Source organism: Mobula birostris, chromosome 10, assembly GCF_030028105.1.
Source record: "Mobula birostris isolate sMobBir1 chromosome 10, sMobBir1.hap1, whole genome shotgun sequence".
Taxonomy (NCBI): domain Eukaryota; kingdom Metazoa; phylum Chordata; class Chondrichthyes; order Myliobatiformes; family Myliobatidae; genus Mobula; species Mobula birostris.
This window is the reverse complement of record NC_092379.1, coordinates 38,876,890-38,895,526: the sequence shown is the minus strand read 5'-3', so window position 1 is coordinate 38,895,526 and position 18,637 is coordinate 38,876,890. Positions and strand designations below refer to the sequence as shown.

Sequence of the window (18,637 nt, the reverse complement as noted above, 5' to 3'; positions counted from 1 at the left end):
TATCAGACTCTGGGTGGGCCACGTCTGGAGTATTGCATGCAGTTCTGATTGTCCCACTATAGGAAAGATGTTGGGGCTTTGGGGTCGATGCGGAAGAGGTTCGCCAGAATGTTGCCTGGTTTAGAGGACGTGTGATCATGAGAGCTGGATAAACTTATGTTGTTTTCTCTGAAGCGCTGGAGGCCGAGGGGAGATCTGCTAGAGGTTTGTAAGATTATGAGGAGCATGTGCATAGATTAAGTAAAGAGGAGTATCTGTTTCCCAGGATTTAAATGTCTAATACCAGAGGTATGCATTAAAGGTGAGAGTGGGTAGGTAGGTTCAAGGGGGATGTGAGGGGTAAGTTTTTTTTACCATCAGAGTGGTGGATGCCTGGAATACATTGACTGGTATGATGGTAGAGACTTTTCAGAGACTTTTGGATAGGCGCATGGGTATGAAAAAGATGGAGGGAGATGGACATTGTGTAGGTAGGAGGGATTAGTTCTTGGTGGTTTTTGATTTTCTCTGTAGCTGGTTCAGCACAACATTGTGGGCCGAATGGCCTGTTTCTGTACTTTACTATTCCATGTTTTACTTTATTGATTGCAGTGGTTTCAAATTAGACATTCCAGCGTCAGTATGTTGCGTATAGAGTGTGTACGTTCTTTTGTATTGATACTCCTTTCAAAAATGTTTTCTTTTTGTGTAAAATTATCTGCGAGTACAGGCAGAGAATTCTTAAAGCATTTACGTAAGGAATCCAATTTGCTCATGTGTGGGTGGGGGCTGTATATAAAATATCACAAACTTTTAGCAGTGTTTCTTGAAGAACGCTGAGATGGCGTGGCTTTGTATTATAGAAAATAGCAATTCAGAAACGTTTTCTCGGAGCCCCTGTGATGCCTGCAATTCTAAACTGAAACGTGGGCACAGTTGTTGTTTGAATAGTTCTATAAGATATAGCTGCAGAGTTAGGCTATTTGGCCCATCGATCCATTTTCCCCTCTCAGCCCCAATCTCCTGCCTTCTCCCTGTATCCTTCCATGCTGCGATTAATCAAGAGTCTTATCAATTTGTCTTTCAATCATGGCTGATCCTTTTTTCCCCTCCTCTGCCCCACTCCCCAGTCTTCTCCCAGTAACCTTTGATGCCATGAACCTATCAAGAACCTATCAATCTCTGCCTTAAATATACCCAATGACTTGTCCGCCACAGCCACCTGTGGCAGAGAATTCCACATATTCACCACCCTCTGGCTAAAGAAATTCCTCATCATTTTCATTCTAAAAGCATATCCCTCTATTCTGGGGCTGTGCCCTCTAGCCTTAGACTCCCCTGCCATAGGAAACATCCTCTCCACATCCACTCTATTCAGACCTTCCAACATTTGATAGGTTTCAATGAGGTCTCTTCTCATTCTTCTGAACTCCAGCGAGTACAGGCCCAGAGCCATCAAAGGCTCCTCACGTGACAAGCCTTTCATTCCCAGTATTATTTTTGTGAATCTCCTTGAAACTCTGCACACTGTCAGCACCTCCTTTCTTAGATGAGGGGCCCAAATCTCCTCATAATACTCTAAATGATGCCTCACCAATACATTATAAAACCTTAACATTACATCCCTGCTTTTATATTCTAGTCCTCTGGAAATGACTGCTAACATTGCATTTGCCTTCCTCAGCCTGCAAGTTAACCTTTAGTGAATGCTGCACGAGGACTCCCAAGTCCCTTTGCACCTCGGATTCTTGAATTTTCTCCCAATTTAGAAAGTAGTTTACACTTTTATTTCTTCTAACAAAGTGGATGACCATGGACTTCCCTCAAACTTTGGCAAAATTATTCTGACAGGCAGCTTCATGTTTATTTGCATATTAAAACCTCATAGGATGAACAATTATTGGTACTTAATTTGAAGATGAAATAGTAATTACTGGTAATTAGGAATGTGTCAGTGTAATTTCCATTTAATATTAGTACAGAGTTTTCTGGTTAGGAACCTTGGGAATTTCTGTGATTGAGAAAATATGTCCTTTGATTTATACAGTTTTTGGTAGTTTGTGTTTTGTCCTCCAGCACGGCTCTATATTCTTCTGCCTTTAAATGTTTCTCTGTCTCATTTTCTTTACGAGAATTCCTAATTCTCAGCAATGTAAGAATTTATCTTAAAGATTGTTTCTAAATATTGTGTTTCTTAGAAGTAGAGTAAAAAGAAGATGTGTTTCAGTTTAATTCTTTCCCACTAATCAGCCTCCCTTGGAGAACCTGGCAACGGTGGAAAAATCGGTAGTACGAAATAAAGCCATCGATTCACTGCGAGCCATCTCCCACGAGCACTCTCCTGCAGACCTAGAAGTCCACTTTGTGCCACTGGTCAAGCGCCTGACTTGTGGTGACTGGTTCACGTCCAGGACTTCGGCATGCAGCCTTTTCAGTGTCTGCTACCCTCGGGTATCCAGCTGTGTAAAGACCGAGCTGCGTCAGTAAGTACTTTCCTCCCTTGGAATGCTGGAGATGAACATGATAGAAGTTAGCTAGGAATATTACAGTATTATTGTAGAAAATCTACATCCTGTAGTATCGCTCATTATGTACCGTGTCGTATGGTGGGGGCGATCGTGGGTCTTTCCGTGGACACGATTGTTCTTGGCGAAGTTTTCTACAGAAGTGGTTTGCCATCGCCTTCTTTCTGGGCAGCGTGTGTCTTTACAAGACGGGTGACCCCCAGCCCATTATCAATATGCTTCCGAGACTGTCTGCCTGGTGTCAGTGTCAGGAGTTGACATCTGCACCTGCTGCTCATACAACCGTCCACCACCTGCTCCCACGGCTTCACGTAGCCCTGATCGGGGAGGCTACGTGGGTGCTACACCTTCCCCTACGGTGACCTGCAGGCTAGTGGAGGGAAGGAGTGCCTTACACCTCCTTTGGCAGGGACGTATTTCCTTCCTGCCACCCAATTTCGGAAAAATTTGGTTTTATTGGCGATAAGATGCTACCACCATGGTGGACGGGACCTTGTTTTAACTGAGTGGGTAGAAGTTTCTAGTTTAGAGAATAATCAGCCCCAAAATAGCACAGAAAGTGTGGCATTTTTGTTTTTAATGACATAAACTGAAGGTTTTTTGTGTGTTTTTAGTGAGGAAGGAGCAAAAGCCGTGGTGCATCATAGTCGAGTGGTGCTCATCGCTTACTCTCGGCTGTGGGGTTGAAGTGGCCTTGTCATTTACAAAGGCGTGCTCTTTTTGAGAGCCGTGTCTTGTCAAGCCTGTTGCTCTGCTTCAGGGCCATTTTGATTAATCTGGCGCGCAGAGGATTTCACTTGTTCGGAGGTGTTTGAGTTTTGTCGGACGAGAAGGTTGCTTTGGTAACTGTGTGCCCCTGCAGTCCACAACCAATGGCTCTGTTCTGCTCCAAGTGCAGGAGTCCCACATCTGGGGTTCACTTCCAGCCGCTTTACTCCCTGTATTAAAATTTTTTGTGGTGTCATTTGTGTAAACTTTCAGACACAGTCAGTTGTTTCAGAAAAAGAGAGGGCTGTATGGTGGGAAAATTCTAGGCAGCTTCTAGAGTAGGTTACGTGGTCAGCACAACATTGTGGGCTGAAGGGTCTGTAATGTGCAGTAAATTTCTATATTCTGTTGCTATCTTGAAGTATTTCTCAGGATAAAATCTGAATACCACAAATATTGGATTTTTGGGTGGTGTGGTGGAGATGCGTCTCTACCAAAGGAGGTGTAAGGCTTCCTTCTGCTGGTCTGCAGGCCACCCTTGGGCAAGGTGTAGCTCCTGCTTCGATACCATCGACCCCTCCCGACCGCCCCCGCCCCGATCAGGGTCAGGTGAAGCCATGGGGTCAGGTGGTGGATGAGCAGCCGGTGCAGATCACAAGTCCCGGTTATGCGACACCTGACGCCAGGTAGACAGTTTCTGAAGTGTATTGATAATGGGCTGGGGGTCACCCACCTTGTACAGACACACACTGCCCAGAAGGCGGAAATGTCAAACCACTTCTGTAGAAAACTTTACGGAGAACAATCAGGGTCATGGAAAGACTGTGACCACCCATAGCATACGACACAGCACATAATGATGATGGGTTTAGCAAAATATTTTAGTAGCTTCTGATTTAGAAACATTAATTGCAAAAATGTCAATTTTTAGTGCTTGTATTTCTGCTTGCGAATTGTTAAGTTCTGCATCAATGGGCGACTACTCCTATGTGACTTTTAATTTTATTTTTTCTGCAGACTTTTCCACAGCTTGTGCTCAGATGACACACCAGTGGTCCGCCAGGCAGCAGCATCAAAGTTGGGTGAATTTGCAAAGGTTGTGGAGCTGGAGTTTTTGAAAAGTGACATTATACCCCTCTTCACTTCCCTGGCTTCTGATGAGCAGGTATGTAGTTGTAGAGCAGATACTGGGGTGGCAGCGGGAAGTCAAATTGAAGTGGGTGGCCATTGGGATACCCCGGCTGTCGCAGCGGAACCAGAGAAGGTGCTCGATGAAGAACCCCCCCCAACCCCATCTGTGTTGGTCCTCCGATGTCGAGGAGGCCACGGCAGGAGCTCCAGATACAGCGAATAGCCCCGAGAGGAAAGCACCGCTTCGCCTGCAAGAACTGTTTGCAGCCCTGAACGGAGGCAAATGGGCGAGTGTAGACCTTGTCTTGCTTTCGGGGAGAGCGGCGAGGATGAATGAGTGGCGTGGAACCCTGAAGGGTGGGGTGGGTGAAGGGGGGTGTGATTAGTGGCAGAGGCCTCTTGCAGATAGCGGAGGATTGAGATTAGTCTAGGAGTCTCTTGTGGGTGGTGGGGGCTACAGACACTGATGCGCTGGAAAGGCTTGTGGGGTGGGAATGCAGGTGACGTGGATGAAGGAAGCGTGGATTATAGTGAAGAAAGGTGATCTTATTCCCCATGGCTTGTCATGATTTATCTTGCTGAAGCTGCTGCTGTCACCTTGGCTTTAAGTCACATGTGTATCAATTGCTTGTACTGAGGAGCCTCTGTATCCCACACGTCATGGCAGTGTGTGAAATAACGGAGAGCACTTGGCTCATTCCGGTCACAGGCTGTCTGTCATTCCGCTCACTGGAGCAATTCCCCCCCCCCCACCCCACATTACCGCTTGCATTTTACTGTATGGATGAGCTGGAGGTGGGAAAGATTAGTACGGATGGTGTGTCCGTGGCAAAGAACTGAGTTGCATCCGGTTAATACGTCCATGTACTCAATATGCTACGCCTTGTTAATGCCACTTCCTGCTTGCAAAGTTTCTGTTGTCGTAGTCTGCACCATCTGTTCACCTTTGTAACCGGGGTTCACAACCCTCTTTTACGCCATCGACCCCCTACCATCAACCGAGGGGCCCCAGGTTGGGAGCCTCTGCTTTATAAAGTTCCTTTGTCCACAGTAGATGGAAGCAGTGCCTGTCAATCTATCGGCATGATTACACCATTCCAGTACTCCAGCTGGAGATGCTCCTCCAAGAAGGTGGTTATCTTGAGGCTTTTGCCTGAAGAGTGAACTGTTTAATCAGTGTGTGTCCTTTCATATTCCTCCAACCTAAAGTATCCCGGGCAAAAGGCTTGACGCAGTCCGCAGTATCCTCGTGTACTAAGGAGCCAGAGTCGTACAGAAATGGTACGCTGAAGGGGAGCTGGGATGGACACTTTGACCCTCACCTAGCTTCTGGTTAACGGTTGGACGTGTGCTCCTTGGTGTTGAGTAAGCTTCTCTTCTGGTTACTGTCCAGTGACTCCTGGAAATAAACCTTCACATCTGTAGCCAAAGAGATGTTCACACTTGCTCCAGGTTCAGACCCCACCAATGATGGCTAGCATATCAAAACAAGGATGTAATGTTCACATTTTATAAGGCTTCACTTGGAATATTGAAGGTAGTTTTGGGCCCCTTATCTAACAAAGGGTTTGCCAAGACAGGAGTGGGTTCAACGGAGGGTCACGAAAGTGATTGAAAGGTCCAGGATTGAAAGGCTTGTCGTTCAAGGAGCATTCGATGGCTCTGTTCCTGTAGTCATTTGAATTCAGAAGAATGAGGGGGAGGGATCTCATTGTAACCTGTCAAATACTAAAAGGCCTCTAGAGTGCATATGGGGAGGATGTTTTTTATGGTGGGACAGCCTAAGACCAGAGGAAGCAATCTCAGAGCAGAGGTTTGTCCATTTAGAATGGAGATGAGGAAGGATTTCCTTATCCAGAGAATCTGTGGAATTCATTGTCACAGAGGAGAAGTCATTGGGTATATTCAGGGCAGAGAGGTAGATAGATTCTTGATTAGTCAGGGCATGAGAAGTGACCTGGTTGAAGCGTGTAAGATGATAAGAGGTATTAATCGTGTGGATAGCCGGAGACTTTTTCCCAGGGCTGAAATGGCTAACATGAGGGGGCATAGTTTTAAGGTGCTTGAAAGTAGGTATAAGGGGGACGTCAGAGGTAAGTTTCTCACCTAGAGAGTGGTGGGTGTGTGGAATGCACTGACAACAAAGGTGGTAGAGATGGATACAGGGTTTTTTAAGAGACTCTTAGATAGGTACATGGAGCTTAGGAAAATAGAGGGCTATGCGGTAGGGAAATTCTAGGCAGTTTCTCGAGTAGGTTACTTGGTCGACACAACTTTGGGGCTGGATAGCCTGTAAAGTGCTGTAGATTTCCGTGTTTCGATGAAGAGATATGGGGAGAAGGCAGGAGATTGGGCTGAAGGTGAAATGGATCAACCATGATGAAATGTCAGAGGAGACTCGATGTGCCAAATGGCCTAATTCAGCTCCTACATCCTACGGTGAAAAGTGACCACTTGGGTGATTAGCTTGGAGATTCACTCAGCAGAGAATGGTGCTTCAAGAGCAGGAGAAAGAAAATTGATTTATCAATAAATTTTTGCTCTGTCATGACATTTGCTAATATACTAATCCAAGGAATGCTTCCATCAAAGGTTGCATGTTGATACACTCCAAATTTCCATTCCAGTACTTGTATCCTGGGAAGATTCCAGCACACATTGCAAAGTAATGAAACCTGTTGCTACTTTCTAGGTGATCTGAACGGATATCATCTGGGAAACAATTGTTATATTGTCAGTATTTATTTTTATGATTTTTTTGATGAGATTAGTTCTTCCTAATGTTAACTTCAGGAAATTAATTTTGTTTTTTAATGAAGAACCAGCTCAAACCCGGTTTGAACATCTTTTTCACAGGATTCGGTGAGGCTGTTGGCAGTTGAGGCTTGTGTGAGCATAGCCCAGCTGCTGCCCCAGGAAGACCTGGAAGCGTTGGTGATGCCGACCCTCCGGCAGGCAGTGGACGATGAATCCTGGCGTGTTCGCTATGTGGTGGCAGACAAATTTTCTGAGGTACGTGTTATTGCTAAAGCACAAAATGCGTCTCTTTGGTATGATGATATGGTGCATTTATGTTTTAAAGCTAGTCTTTAAGTTTTCTGTTCCAGCTGGAATCCCTTCTGATTCTGTCAAAAGTCATGAAAACACGATTAGTTCCTCTAATATAGTTTTAAAAAATCATTAAATCAAGCACCTGCGTATTTTTAATATAATTGACTGACATGCCAAAAGGTGCTGAGATTTCTTTCCAGATTCATTTAATTAGCCTGTTTTTAAACATGGATCTGAAATAGAACAAAGTTGGTCTGAATTGAGCTCAGATCTTTTTCAGTGTATCTGAAGGATAATCCTGTGACAGGGGTTTAGAACAAACTTGTTGGCATAGTGCCAGGGATCTGGGGATTCAGCACGTGCACAGGTTGATGACACTGATATTTTTCACTTTCGACTGGAGGAAGTCAAGGGGAACTTCAGTTCTGTTTAAAAATGAGCCGAAAGGTTGAAAAGCCAGGACGATCCTCAGAGACTTTGACACTCAGGAACTTGAAATTACTCACCCTTTCCACAGTCCCCTTGATTAGGACTGACGTATGTTCCCTTGACTTCCCCTTCCTGACGTCCACAATCATTGGTTTTACTGTCATTGTGGTAAATTTTGTGATGTAGGGCATTAATTAATTAATTTAATTAAAATTTTGATGGACTGGACTTTGCTGGTTCCTTCCCACTGCTGACTTCACACAAACCAGGTATGGTGTAGGGAGGTGGTGATTCAACTTCACCCTCCTGTGGTCCACAATCAGTTCCTTGGTCTTACTGACAAAGTGCCAGATTGTTGCCACACCACTCAACCAGCTGATCTATCTCACTCCTCTTCGGCTCCTTGTCACCATCTGAAATTCTGCCAACAATAGTTGTGTCATCGGCAGATTTATAGTCCCGAAGAGCAGTCTCGGCCCGAAAGATCGACTGTTTATTTCATTTCCATAGATGCTGCCTGGCCTGCTGAGTTCCTCCAGTATTTTGTGCTGGGTTTCCAGCATCTGCAGAATCTCCTGTGTGTTTATAGTTTTTGAACCAGATGGTCTTTGTTCTCAGTATAAAACTTGTTGCCTCAGGCTTCCTCCTGGTGCTCCGGTTTCCTCGCACAGTCCAAAAGCATTCCGGTTAGTAGGTTAAAGGGTCATTGTAGATTGTTGCACAAGTTGGTGGCTTACTGGCGGTGCAGTTTGAAGGGCCGGAACAGCTTGTTCTGTTCTGTGTCTCCAATTAAATCTATGCCCTTTAGTCTTAGACTTTCCCAGCCTGGGAAAACACTCGGATCAACTGAAATCAACGTGCTTTTCTCACCACAATGTAATACAAATCCTCAAAATAAAGGCACATTGCCTACACAGGTTAATTGCAAACATTAACAATCAGGTTAACATTATTTAACAATTAAGAAGCATTATTTAATGATTAAATAACATTATTTAGTTGTTTCTTTTGACCTGAGAAATTAGCTGATTACAATTGCTCACCTTGTTGTCTGTGTACCATACTTTCGGATTCAGAGCCATCAACGACAATATTTTCTCAACTTTGCCTTTCTTTAAAAATTTAAAATTCCGTCTCTTTAGGCCAGGAAAATCCGGTCCCACCCCAAAGCATTGAGATTAAATCTTTCTGTTCTGTATGAGTGTAAAATCTGTACTGAAGCAGCTGGTTTATCTGTGGATATTTTATCAAGGATAGATCATTACAGCTGTTTTACCTGGGTAACACTAAAGATTGCTGCTTCTAAATGGACACCATTTATCTGACCATTCCCTTTTTCTCCCCACTCATTTATTTCTTTACCAGAGCATGGGGTATCCACTCATTGATAAACATCTGAACACAATGGCAACATTTCTCTGGGTTTCTTTCCTCTTACCCCATGGCTTCACGTGACCCTGATTGGGGTGGTGGGGTTGGCTAAGCAGGTGCTACACCTTGCCCAAGGGTGACCTGCAGGCTAGCGGAGGGAAGGAACGCCTTACATGTCTCTTGGTAGAGATGTATTTCCACCCTGCCACCCATGATAAAATTACATAATTAAAAACTGTAAACCTGATCGAAAATTAAAGCAAATTACAGATGGACCAGTGTTCAAAAGCACACAGAAAACACAGCCATTTTGTCAGCTTAGGATTGTTACCCTTGGAACAGGCAAAGACGTTATATTGTCTGTCTTTATACGATAACTAACCCGTGTTCAAAAATAAGCTCCATATAAGGTAACACACACAAAAATGCTGGAAGAACTCAGCAGGTCAGGCTGCATCTATGGAAGTGAATAAACAGTTGACGTTTTGGGCCAAGACCTTTCATCAGGACTGGAAAGGAAGGGGAAATATGCCAGAACAAGATAAAGGTTGCCAGAGCACTTGTGAAATTGGCACCAACCCATTATTGGAAAACAATTGCATTAGAACGATACAGAGTTTATTGTATTTATAAAGTTCTGCTATCATTGCTAATGACAGACCATCACAAAAGGCACTTTCTATGCTCAAGATCACGTATAAACTAATCTTGCAATGAAGTCTGTAGCTAAAGTATAGTTCAGATTTTTAATTTTGAAGTTCATATTTTCAGAGTACATACATGTCACCACATAAAACCCTGAGATTCATTTTCCTGTGGGCATACTCAGCAATTTCTATAGAATAGTAACTGTAAACAGGATCAATAAAAGATAAAGTACAAATGCAAATATAAATAAATAGCAATAAATAACAAGGGTATGAAATAACAAGATAAAGAGTAATTAAAGTAAGATCATTGCTCGTGGGAACATCTCAATTGATTAAGTGTACTGATCCCCTGTAGTTCAAGATCCTTATGGTTGAGGGGTAATAACTGTTCTTGAACCTGGTGGTGTGGGTCTTGAGGCTCCTGCAGCTTCTACCTGATAGTTGAGGGGTAATAGCTGTTCTCGAGCCTGGAGGTGTGGGTCCTGAGGCTCCTGCACCTTCTACCTGATGATTGAGGGGTAGTGACTGTTCTTGAACCTGGTGGTGTGGGTCCTGAGGCTCCTGCACCTTCTACCTGATGGCAGCAGCGACACGAGCGTGGAAAAGAAAGATGGTGTTGTCTTTGTGATTCCTCTGTTCACGTGTTAATGCACAGATTGCTGCTATTGAAACCCGCTCTATCTTTGTTACTCATTTGGTTTCTCTTGCCTTTAAAGCTTCAGAAAACCGTGGGTCCTGAAATTGTGGAAAATGATCTGGTTCCTGCTTTCCAAAACCTGTTGAAAGATTGTGAGGCTGAAGTGCGAGCAGCTGGGGCCAACAAAGTTAAAGGTTGGTTGGGAATTCTCATTCTTGTCTTTTCCATCCGGTTTAAGATGTTGTTGGTGAAGCACAGTGACAACTTTCTGGCAGCAGAAACAACTATCAATTACTTCATTAATAGACTCTTGTTCTGGGCAATGACACTGCAATCTGTGCCTGTAACTTTCCTAGTGGAGACGAGGCCTTTGATCCAGCTGTACAACCTGGCATTTGCAGTGCAGTCCTGAACATTATTTGCTTACTTTTCTTGTCTGCACGATTTGTCTTTTTTTCCTGCGCATTGTGTGATTGATGGTTTTCTGTCTTTAATGGGTTCTGTTGGGTTCCTTTGCTTTGTGGCTGCCTGTAAGGAGACAAATGTCAAGGTTGTGTATAGTACGCATGGTGGTTGCACATTTTGTCCGACGATGACAGGAAACCTGTGCGGGAGAGTTTTTAAAATGGAAAAGCCTTTGCACTGTGGCAGTTCCACTCTCTTGGCCTCAGAAGTCCGGGTCCAGTGGTATGAACACGTGCCAGAAGAAACAGGGGTCTTCTTGTTTGCAGTGGATGACCAGGACGCTTTCTGTGTCTTTTCATGCCCCTCGCTCTCCACAGCGCGATGCAGAGCCACCTTCCTGGCCGTTGGGCTTTACTGTAGATCGCACCCGCCCAGTCCGCTGAGGCTGACCTTGCGTGCTAGGACTGGCTTGTCCGAATCTCACTGGAGTATGAGACTGCTGTCACGTGCAAATGGCTGCTTGCAGCCACAGGGGAGAGATGAGTGTCCGGTGGGGAGCAAAGGTGAGTGAGCTGCCCCGGAATGGACACGACAAGCCCCTTCACCAGAGGTGTGACCCCTTCCCTGGACACCCCTGAACTTTGAACTCCTGTGAAAGATGTAAACAAGGTTGAAAGAATGCAGAGAAAATTTACAAGGATGTTTCCTGGTCTGGAGGACCTGACTTAGAAGGAAAGATTGAATAGGTTAGGACTGTATTCTTCAGAATGCAGAAGACTGAGAGGAGATTTGATGGAGGTACAATATTATGGGGGCGTATGGATGGGATAAATGCAAGCAGGTTTTTTCCACTGAAATTGGGTTGGACTACAACCAGAGGTCATGGGTTAAGGGTGAAAGGTGACAAGCTTAAGGGGAACATGAGGGGAAACTTCTTCACACAGAGGGTCATGAGAGTGGAACGAGCTGCCAGCACAAGTGGTCCATGCAGTTTTGATTTCAATATTTAAGAGAAGTTTGAATAGGTACATGGATAGTAGGGATATGGGGGTGGTGGTGGTGTTATGGACCTGGTGCAGGCAGATGGGAGTAGACAGTTTGAATTGTTCAGAATGGACGAGAGGGGCCAAAGGGCCTTTTCTGCGCTGTGCTTTTCGATGACTCTATTTAATGTGGTACCACATATCCAGGTGACACTTCTCCAAGTGAGAACAGCATGCCAGCATGCCTCCCCTTTGGCATCCTGATCTGATCCCAGAACTGGATGACAGCAAATGGAAAGGAATTGTGTGCCACTTGACTTCATGTTTCGATGGTGGCTGCTCCTTACAAATTGCACTTCATTGCTTGTGCAGAGTCTTGAAAGGTTGTGAGATTGTGAAAAAGAGTGAGTGGTGTTCTTTACGTTTGTACCACTGACTGCCTAAGCCGAGGCCCTCCGTTGGTCAGGGTCCACCATGGATGTTACGTGCAGCTGTCTACGTGATACGTAAGCCAGGGCAGTATGATATGGAGAGTAAGCTGTTGCCCATGTAGCAGGCTCCCCCTCTCCACGCATCTGATGAATCTGAAGGATCGGCAGAGACCGATACAGTTTGGTACCAGTGGCGTCGCAGGAGTTGACAGTCAGCGTTGAACTCAACGTAGGACTGCCTCGGAGAATCCGGCTCCGGATTTTTCCCTCGGGGTTTACTCCAGGGAGAACGTACAGATGTGCCAGAATTGAACCTGTGCTGACTCTTGATGTTTACACTGTAGGTGCTGGCCTTGCTTTTCCTTGTGCGACTTAAATAGTGCTTCAGAATGTATGTTTTCTCTTGCCACTATCTTGTGAGAAGATACAAATATTAAGGCAGATGCTTTTCAGCAATTGCTTAATCTGTTAAACTTTATTGATTTATCATTGTGGTGAGAGTGTGGAACGAGCTGCCAGCGCAAGTGGTGCGTGCAAGCTCGATTTCAACGTTTAAGAGAAGTTTGGATGGGTACGCAGATGGTAGTGGTATTGAGGGCTATGGTCCAGATGCAGGTTGATGGGAGTAGGCAATTTAAATGGATCGGCACAGAATAGATGGGCTGAAGGGCCTATTTCTGTGCTGTACTTTTCTCTGACTCCATTGTTTTGTTTGAGAATAACTCTCTAACATGCAGTACTCTATCTTGCAGATTTCTGTGAAAACTTGCCAGTAGATTGCAGGGAGACTGTCATAATATGTCACATCTTGCCGTATGTTAAGGTAATATGCCTTCTCAAATTCTTGGCTGGTTATACAGTCTATCTAAAATTAATGTAGCAACTCATCTCATTCACTTCAGGAAAAAGTCCCTCAGTATTTTGGGTGGGTCTGAAACGACGATTCAGGCACCATTTATCAGTGTGAACTGCTTGTAACTGGAAAAGCTCAGTGTCCAAGCATGAGTCACATCTTGCCCCCTCTCCTGTCCCATTCTCCTCTCCTGTCCCATCCCCCTTTCCCACTCCCTCCCCATCCCCCTCTCCCACTCCCTCCCCATCCCCCTCTCCTGCTCCCTCCCCCTCTCCCAAAGGGCTGAGTCCTGCCGAAGGGTTTTGGACAGAAATGTTGACTGTCCTTTTCTCCATAGGTGCTGCCTGGCCTGCTGAGTTCCTCCAGCATCTTGTGTGTGTTGCTGGTTTTTTAACATGGTGTTGGCTGCCTGGAGTGATGGGAGAGGCAGATATATCAGGGACTTTTAATGACGTTTAGATAAGCACACGAATGTGAGGAAAACGGAAGAATATGGACATCGTGTAGATTAGATTGCCCACTTGATTAGGAATTTAAGTATAACATTGTGGGTTATAGGGCCGCTTCTGTTCCATGATTTATATAAACTAGAATATGAAACTGTAAAAGAAATTATTTAAGAATGATCCATGACTGACCAGGTGGATCATAAGAACGTGGAGCAGGATGGCATCATGAGTGAGATATCTAATGACAAACAAGAGAAAATCTGCAGATGCTGGAAATCCGAGCAACACACACAAAATGCTGAAGGGACTCAGCAGGCCAGGCAGCTTCTATGGGGAACAGTACAGTCGACGCTTCTGTAGGTGCTGCCTGGCCTGCTGAGTTCCTCTAGCATTTTGTGCGTGTTGACTGAGATACCTGTCTGGGTTTTCATTTGATCATTTTTTGTGTTTCTTTTCCAGGAACTTGTGTCTGACACCAATCAACACGTGAAGTCAGCTCTGGCCTCTGTTATTATGGGCTTGTCCACCATCCTGGGCAAGGACAGCACTGTTGAGCACCTGCTTCCCCTGGTCTTGGCTCAGCTCAAAGATAAGGTAATTTTATCATGAAGTACAAACTTTAACATACCCCTTGCGTGACTGGTGGCCATGGTGGATAATATTTGATTAGCCTACCGAAATCAGGCAAACACCAATGGAGAGCTTTCTTCTGTGTGCTGTTTGGAAGCTGTTGTCAAGTCCAGAGTGCTGAGGAAAGGTCGCTTATTGTTCATTAGGCGATCAAAAAGTTGGTTGTCGTCTCTGGAACTTGTACATCTGCTGAAGGTGACGAGCAGTCCATGCTCCACCACAAGATACACGTATCTGGATAAGTGTGCCAGAATGGGACGTGTTGCAACACAGACTGATGTGTCTAGGCTTTTACTCTCACTGATATCGATTCCTGGAAGGGGACAGCAGTTGGCCCATGTTCATCTGCTTTCTTTCCTGTTGACAAACATTGTAACTGCCGTTTGCTTGGAGCTGTGCGGTGATGTCCAGCATTCTAAAGTGGATAATCACAGATTCTGCAGATGCTGGCAATCCACAGCCACACGCGTGCACACACACATACACACACACACAATGCTGGAGGAACTCAGCAGGTCAGGCAGCATCTATGGAGGGGAATGAACCCTTGGGCTGACACCCTTCGTCAGGACTGGAAAGGAAGGGGGAAGGCACCAGAATAAGAAGGTTGGGAGGATGGGGGGAGTACAAGCTGGTAGGTGATAGGTAGACCAGGTGATGGGAAAGGTTGGTGTGTCGGGGAGGGGAGTTGAAGGCAGGTGATGGGTGGGAAAGGTAAAGGGCTGGAGAGGATAGATAGTAGGGGAATTAAGGGTTATGGGGAAAAGGCAGGTAGGTGAAGCTGAGTTTATGGACAGGTCAGCCATGATCTTATTGAATGGCGGGGCAGGCTTGATGGGCCGGATGGCCTACTCCTGCTCCGATTTCTTATGTTTTTCTGAATCATGAATGGAATAACAACTGTTTCTTCCACCGGAGTCTCTCGAACTGTTCTTTTAGTTTGAGAGCTTCAGATAAGAGCAAATGTGCAGTGCGTTCTTTAGAAGCAGTGATGTGAGCTGGTTTGTAATCTGAGTGCATATTGGATTAAAGATGAATCGGTTAATGGTGTGATGGAGCTGTTATTTCTCCATCCATCAAGTTCCTTGTTTATTTTGGCGTGAACTTAAACAAAACTGTTGCATGTGCAAATTCTGGATTTTTTTAATTTATATGGAAATTTGCATTCTTTCATTATTTTTACAGAATTAAGATTATTTTTAAAAATGTAAAAAAAATCTCTCCCCTCTCCTCTCCTTCCTCAATTCCCCACTCTGAGCTTTTACTTCTCACCTGTCTATTACTTCTTCCTGGGTCCCCACCTCCTTCCATCTCTCCTGTGGTCCACTCTCTTCTCCTCTCCTCTCTCAGATTCTTTCTTCTCCAGCCATTGACCTTTCCCACCCACCTGTCTTCACCTAACACCTTCCAGCTGGCCTCCTTCCCCTCTCCTCACCTTTATATCCTAGCATCTTCTGCCTCCCTTTACAGTCCCGATAAAAGGCCTCGGCCTGAAACACCGACTGTTTACTCATTCCCATAGATGCTGCCTGAGCTGCTGAGTTCCTCCAGCGTTTTGGGTGAATTGCTCTGGATTTCCAATGTCTGCAGACTTGATTCCCTTCATGTGCTACACCCGAAAAGATTCCCCAAATGTCAGAAATGCCTCGATTTTCCAGGCACAGCTGACAGATTCAAAGTGTACATCTTCAAATTGGCAGCTGTTAATTCAAGCCTTGAATTATTTGTTAGTTTGAAATGAAATCAAGAAAAAAGCCTGCCGAATCATGATTTGAACTGTTGGATAATTTAATAGTAATTAGTATCTTGCATCTATTTATGCCAAAGGTGCAGAAAGATTTCTCAAACGCAGAAATTCAAGTGTTTTTCTTTTGTGAAATGCAGCTTTTCACAAAATGACCGTTGTTTCCTCCCATGGCCCTCCCGAGGAGCTCGCCTGCACTCAGGGAGAGTGAACGGACAATAAATTAAGACTCAGGAACAGAATTAGGCCACTCAGCCCATCGTGTCTGCTTAGCCATTCCATCATGGCTGGCTTATTACCCTCTCGGCCCCATTCTCCTGCCTTCTCCCCCGTAACCTTTAACACCCTGACTAATCAAGAACCTGTCACCCTCCACGTTAGGTATACCCAATGACTCGTCCTCCACAGCCTTCAGCGTTGATGGATTCCACAGATCCACCGCCCTTTCCTGAAGAAATTTCCTCTCAGCTCTGTTCTAAATGGACGTCCCTCTATTCTGAGGCTGTGCCCTCTGGTCACAGGAAACCTCCTCTCTGTTCTAGGCCTCTTAATATTCCATAAGTTTCAATGAGATTCACCCCTCTTCCTTCCCGTCTGAACTCCATCGAGGACAGAGCCGGAGCCGTCAAGCACTCCTCCTGTATGTTTCATTCCCAGGATCATTCTCGTGAACCCTCTCTAATATCAGCACATCTTAGATAAAGGGCCCAAAGCTGCTCACTATACCCCCAACTGCGTTCTGACCAATGCCTTATAAAGCTTCAGCATTACCCTTATATCTTTTCTAGTCCTCTCAAAATGAATGCCAACATTCCATTTTCTTTCCGTACCACCAACTCAGCCTGCAAGATAACGTTTAGGGAACCCTGCACGAGGTCTCCCAATTGCCTTTGCACGTCTGATTTCTGAATTTTCTGCCCATTTGGAAAATAGTACACGTCTTTACTCCTTCTACCAAAGTGCATGGCCATACGTTTCTGGTAGTAGGCACCCTTCGATCCCGGGGATGATGGGTTTGTGCCTCTGGTGGACTGTGTCCTCTCCTGGGCAGGAAGGTTTGAAGGACCGGCTCTTCCCATGCAGCAGGCTCCCCCTCTCCACATCACTCATGTTGTCGAAGGGAAGGGCAAGCGCCAATACAGCTCGGCACCAGTGTCATCGCAGAGGTTGCCGGAGTGAAGCTGTAAACAACATCAAACTGCCTTAGGGGTTTACCCCCAAAGCCTTTCCCATGGGTGGGCATGACTGCAAGGCAGTGGAGGTTTAAAATCAGGGTTTTCCCTCTCCTAAGCGGGCTGCCGCCCAAGGCTGAGGAATCCTACCTACCAGAAACACTTTCAGTCAGTGCAGTATATTCCAACTGCCACTGCCTTGCTATTCTCCCAATCTATCAAGTCCTTCTACAGACTCTCTGCCCCTCCACCTATCTTGGTATCATCCACAAATGTGACCACCAAGCCATCAATTCCGTTGTCCAGATCATTGACATCTGCTTGAAAAGAAACGGTCACAATACCGACCCCTGTGGAACACTAATGGTCACCTGCAGTCAACCAGAAAAGGCCCCTTTCATTTGCAACTCTTTGCTTCCCGTCAGTCAGGCAATCTTCTATCTTTACTAGGATATCTTCTGTAATACCATGGGCTCTTAACTTGTTAAGGAGTCTCATGTGCGGCATCTTGTCAAACTCCAAGTAAACAACATCCACTGACCCTCCTTTCTCTATCCTGCCTGTAATTTCCCCTTAAGGAAACCATGCACCTCCAAGTACTGGGAGCCTCGTCCTTAATAATGGACTCCCAACATTTTCCCAACCACTGAAGTCAGGCTGAAGGGCCTATAGTTTCATGTCTTTTGCCTCCCTCCCTTCAGAGTGAAGTGACATTTGGAAATTTCCAGTCCTCTGGAACCATTCCAGATTCTAATGACTCTTGAAAGATTATTACTAATGCCTCCCCAATCTCTACAGCTGCCTCTTTCAGAACCCTGCGGTGTAGCCCATCTAGTCCAGGTGACTTGACTACCTTCAAAACTTTCAGCTTCCCAAGCACCTTCTCCTTAATAAAAGCAACTGCACTCACTTCTGCTAACTGACTCTCGAATTTCTGGCATACTGCTCATGTGACCATAACTTGGACCATAATGTATAGTACTGTGCAAAAGTCTTAGGCTGGTGTATATAGCTAGGGTGTCTGAGTTTAGCACGGTCCTGTAGTAATTCTTATATACTGCACTGTGCTGCTGCTGCCGCAAAAAAAAATCAAATTTCTTGACATCTGTGAGTGATGATAAACCTCACAGATGTCTGATATGGGTCTCTGATGTGGACTGAGAGTGGGAAGGGGGCAGGGAGAGGGGAGTTGTGTCCCTGTCCCCCTCTTTTGGTGAATGTCGGTGATAGCGTAGGATGATATCGTGGTTCTGCATTTGTGTTTATGGACTGTGGACTTTTTCAGATTTAGGGTTTTTATATTCTATTTTTTTCATCGCCTTATTCTTTTCGTTTTGTTGTGTGAGAGGAGGGTGTTTGGGGGTAAAATGCTCTGTTAGTTTTTCGTGCGGGGGATGGATTGGGGGGGGTCGATGTTGCTATTCCATTTTGTGTGTGGCGGGAGGGGTAGTTTTGGGGATCAGATGATCAGGATGCCATTATTTTTTGT

The 18,637-nt window shown here is 45.2% G+C and overlaps 1 protein-coding gene across 1 annotated transcript in view; it reads left to right on the top strand.

Annotated features, from left to right (window-relative positions):
- The window catches only part of LOC140203604 (serine/threonine-protein phosphatase 2A 65 kDa regulatory subunit A beta isoform-like), a 51,858-nt gene that overhangs the window by 3,071 nt on the left and 30,150 nt on the right, over window positions 1–18,637 (top strand). The window contains exons 5-10 of the mRNA XM_072269652.1: window positions 2,230–2,462; window positions 4,230–4,377; window positions 7,200–7,355; window positions 10,561–10,675; window positions 13,053–13,123; window positions 14,062–14,196. Coding sequence (XP_072125753.1) covers window positions 2,230–2,462; window positions 4,230–4,377; window positions 7,200–7,355; window positions 10,561–10,675; window positions 13,053–13,123; window positions 14,062–14,196 — 858 coding nt within the window. The remainder of the gene's footprint in view (window positions 1–2,229; window positions 2,463–4,229; window positions 4,378–7,199; window positions 7,356–10,560; window positions 10,676–13,052; window positions 13,124–14,061; window positions 14,197–18,637) is intronic.